The sequence below is a fragment of the Suricata suricatta genome, chromosome 14 (assembly GCF_006229205.1).
Source record: "Suricata suricatta isolate VVHF042 chromosome 14, meerkat_22Aug2017_6uvM2_HiC, whole genome shotgun sequence".
NCBI classification, from domain to species: Eukaryota; Metazoa; Chordata; class Mammalia; order Carnivora; family Herpestidae; genus Suricata; species Suricata suricatta.
In genome coordinates, this window is record NC_043713.1 from 72,276,784 (window position 1) to 72,280,663 (window position 3,880).

Here is a 3,880-nt window from a genome sequence, read left to right on the forward strand (position 1 = left end):
TCCCCTTGTATGTGAGGGCCCTTTTCTCCCTAGCTGCTTTCAGAATTCTCTCTTTATCTTTACATTTGCCAGTTTCACTATGATATGTCGTGCTGAAGGCCAATTCAAATTACGTCTTAAGGGGGTTCTTTGTGCCTCTTGAATTGGAATGTGTATTTCTTTTCCCAGATTTGGGAAATTCTCAAATTAAAAAAAAAATAAAAATAAAAAAAAATAAAGCACGGCTGGGGAAAATGCCCATTTCCCTAAGTGAACCAGTCGGAGCTGCATTACAGCGACCCATGGGATTCTGCATCTTCCCCCAAACATAGCCCTTGAAGGGACTGACCTGGATTGATGCTCCTTCCTAGAGGAATGAACCAGCGGAATTCAGAGGCTAACATATTTCCTGTAAACTCAAAGCGGCCACCCCAATCCATCATGACAAAGCACGATGGCCACCAAACATCACTTTAGTCTGTGTCTTACTCTCTTGAGCAGACTGCCTCTGCCTCCCGCTTTGAAAGGGGTCCCTGTGGGCCCCACCCAGACTTACATTTCCAGATCTGGGGTCCGTGACTTCTTTGTAGAGGCTGATGTCCAGGTAGTAGCCCGATTCGTTGGTGATGAATAGACGAATGGGAACAACACTGCCAGTGGTGGTTTGGCGGATGTTGATCTTGACCTCAGCCTGGAGCACGCGGAGTTTCCAGAGCCGGCTGCCGTAGCGCATCACCATGGAACGCACGGACTCCTCAATCTGTCCCCAAATCACAGCAATCCCAATCTCAGGGCCCATTCCATCAACACTTGTAATAGATAGTTCTAGCCATTTGTAAACACTTCTTCTAATAGCGGAACGATGAGGGACACTGAATGCAAAACACCTGTGACACAGTATCTAGCCAACCACTACTGGCCAGAAATAACCACATGCTAAGTATATATTATCTCATTCATCTCATAATTACTCAGAGAGGGCGGCATTTTTATACCCCATTGACAGAGGAGGAAAATGAGGCTGGTAAGTGACAGGGCTGGTGCATCTACATCGTTTCAATCTCCACCATGTAGCTCAAGCCTTGGCATTTTCCTTTCCGGGAACTACGTGGGTTGGTGGAGACGGGGCTTCGGCGTGGGCCCTCTGCACCCCACAGATGCCAAGCTCATGTCCCAGGACTTCTTTCATCCCAGAATCACCAGCATCAACTCTGCCTGCTCAGGACGAACCAGCCGTGGGAGAATGGGTCTCTTATCTCCTTCCCTCCCACACACGGTCCCCAAGAGCCCAAAGAGCCAGGAACCAGGGATGAAATGTTGTTTCGCCAGACATTTTGGGCGTCTGTGTCATCCCAAAGGTGAAGCCTGCCGCCTGTGAAGGCTGAACATCAGAACAGGGATATCCCTGAGGGCAGCGACACAAATACAGCTCTGGAATTGAATTGAGGGAAGCTTGTCCACCTGCCACAACTGAGGCTCGAAAACGCACATAGAGGTCCTGGAACTTGGGTCAAGTGCAAGGAGACAAGACCCCAAAGCGGTAAGGAAGGAAGAGCCACAGGCCTGGGGAAAGGTGGACCCAGAGCCTCCCCAGAGGCACGACCTTGAAGGGGTCCATGATGACGGTGGGCACGAAGTTCAGGAAGATGTGGTTGCAGTCGGTGCGCACGCTCGTGTTGTTGAACGCCACCTCCAGTTCGTCCATGGCTTCCAGGAGCAGCCGCTCACCTTCGTTCTGCAGGTACTCAAAGGAGGCTTCCTGCCAAAGCGGGAGAGACAGGCACTAAGGCAAGGGGCGCAGGGCCCGAAACGGGGCCTCAGACAGACGAGGGAGGAAAACATTTCTCCCCACCTCCCCCAGAGAGGGACTGACCCTGCAGAGTTACTGGTTCCTAGAGAGAGTCAACAACTCACCCATGCGTGTGCTTTTCAAATGCAAGCCAACCAGTCCAGAGCACACAGTTCCTCTTTGGGGCTCTCACATTCCTGGCCACTGTCCCCCTGCCCTAACCATCCCAGGCCCAGGTTCCGCACAATTAGAGACAGCCCTTCAGTTCCAGAACCTGCTGAAAATTCTTCAGACAAGCCAATCCCAAGCCAGCCTACCCTGCCCTTCCTGCAGGAACCACAGTGAAGGCTCTGACCCATTTCCCCTCCCCCCTCTGCTGCTTCTCCACGTGGCTGCTGGTGGTATGGTGCACCCCTCCTCTTGGGATCTGAGACTGCCACTCTTTTCAATGGCAACTGTCTCCCGATCTATTGTTACCATACCTGACAATAAAAAAGACCCATGAAAGTAGCTAGTTGACCAAGGCAGTGAAAAACTGACATTAGCTTAACATCCATCAATAGAGGATTAGGAAAAACAAAACAAAACATCACATGCACAGTACATCCAGGCAAGAACAGAGCATGAAGCGGATCATCTTCATTAACATGGGAGATGAGGTCTCCAAGGCACTGACCAGTAAAACAGTAAATGCTTGGTCCACCCTCAGCCCCCACCCCCAACACTACACTGGCAACTCTGTGTATGGGACTCATGCCTGGAAAGGGTCACCAACAGGGATGACCCCTGCATGCCTGTAGAGTGGGATTCTGGGTCTTTCTCCTTGATTAAAAAAAAATTTTTTTTAGTGTTTATTCTTTGAGAGAGATAGAGACAGAGAGAGACAGAGTGCGAGTGGAAGAAGGGCAAAGAGAGGGAGACACACGATCAGACGCAGATTCCAGGTTCTGAGCTACCAGCACAGAGCCTGACGCGGGGCTTAAACCCATGAACTGTGAGGTCATGACCTGAGCCAAAGTCAGACACTTAACTGACTGAATCATCCAGGCATCCTTCTTTCTCCTTGATTTTTAAAAGTAGTTTTCAGGGGCACCTGAGTGGCTCAGTCAGCTAAGTGTTCAATTCTTGGTTTTGGCTTAGGTCATGATCTCATGGTCTGTGAGCTCATGCCCCACATCGGACTATGAGATGATAACACAGAGCCTGCTTGGGACTTCTCTCTCACTCTCTCTCTACCCCTCGCTGGCTTGCTCTCTTTCTCTCTCAAAAAACAAACATTAAAAAAAATTTTATTTAAAGCAGAGCTCATACCTATTTTTCTCAAACTATTCCAAAAAATAGAAATAGAAGGAAAGCTTCCAAACTCATTCTACGAAGCCAGCATCACCTTGATACCCAAACCAGACAGGGACCCAGCCAAAAAAGAGAACTACAGACCAATATCCTTAATGAATACAGATGCAAAAATACCCAACAAGACTAGCAATCGAATTCAACAGCATATAAAAAGAATTATCCATCATGATCAAGTGGGATTCATTCCTGGGTTACAGGGCTGGTTCAATATTCGCAAATCCATCAATGTGATTCATCACATTAACAAAAGAAAGGATAAAAACCATATGATGCTGTCAATAGATGCAGAAAAAGCATCTTTCTTAATAAAATACAGCAGCTTTCTTAATAAAAAACCCTTGAGAAAGTCAGAATAGAAGGAACTTACCTAAACATTATAAAAGCAGTTTATGAAAAGCCAATATTATCCTTAATGGGGAAAAACTGAGAGCTTTCCCCCTGAGATCAGGAACGTGACAGGGGTGTCCACTCTCACCACTGCTGTTTAACATAGTGCTGAAAGTCCTAGCATCAGCAATCAGACAACAAAAGGAAATAAAAGGCATCAGAATTGGCAAAGAAGAAGTCAAACTTTCACTTTTCGCAGATGACAGGATACTCTACATGGAAAACCCAACTGACTCCACCAGAAGCCTTCTAGAACTGATCAATGAATTCAGTAAAGTTGCAGGATACAAAATCAATGTACAGAAATTAGTTGCATTCCTATACACCAAAAATGAAGCAGCTGAAAGAGAAATCAAGAAACTGATCCCA

General features: G+C 47.3%; 1 protein-coding gene across 13 annotated transcripts in view; it reads right to left on the reverse strand.

The window, feature by feature from the left end:
- ACACB (acetyl-CoA carboxylase beta) overlaps nt 1-3,880 on the reverse strand; it is a 125,155-nt gene that overhangs the window by 23,522 nt on the left and 97,753 nt on the right. For all 13 annotated transcript variants that reach the window (XR_003902362.1, XM_029921370.1, XM_029921373.1 and 10 more), the window contains 2 exons: nt 1,583-1,738; nt 536-739 (listed from right to left, as the gene is read on the reverse strand). Coding sequence is in view for 12 of the 13 variants with exons in the window: in XM_029921370.1 (XP_029777230.1) it covers nt 536-739; nt 1,583-1,738 (360 nt within the window). In the remaining variant the exon portion in view is untranslated. The remainder of the gene's footprint in view (nt 1-535; nt 740-1,582; nt 1,739-3,880) is intronic.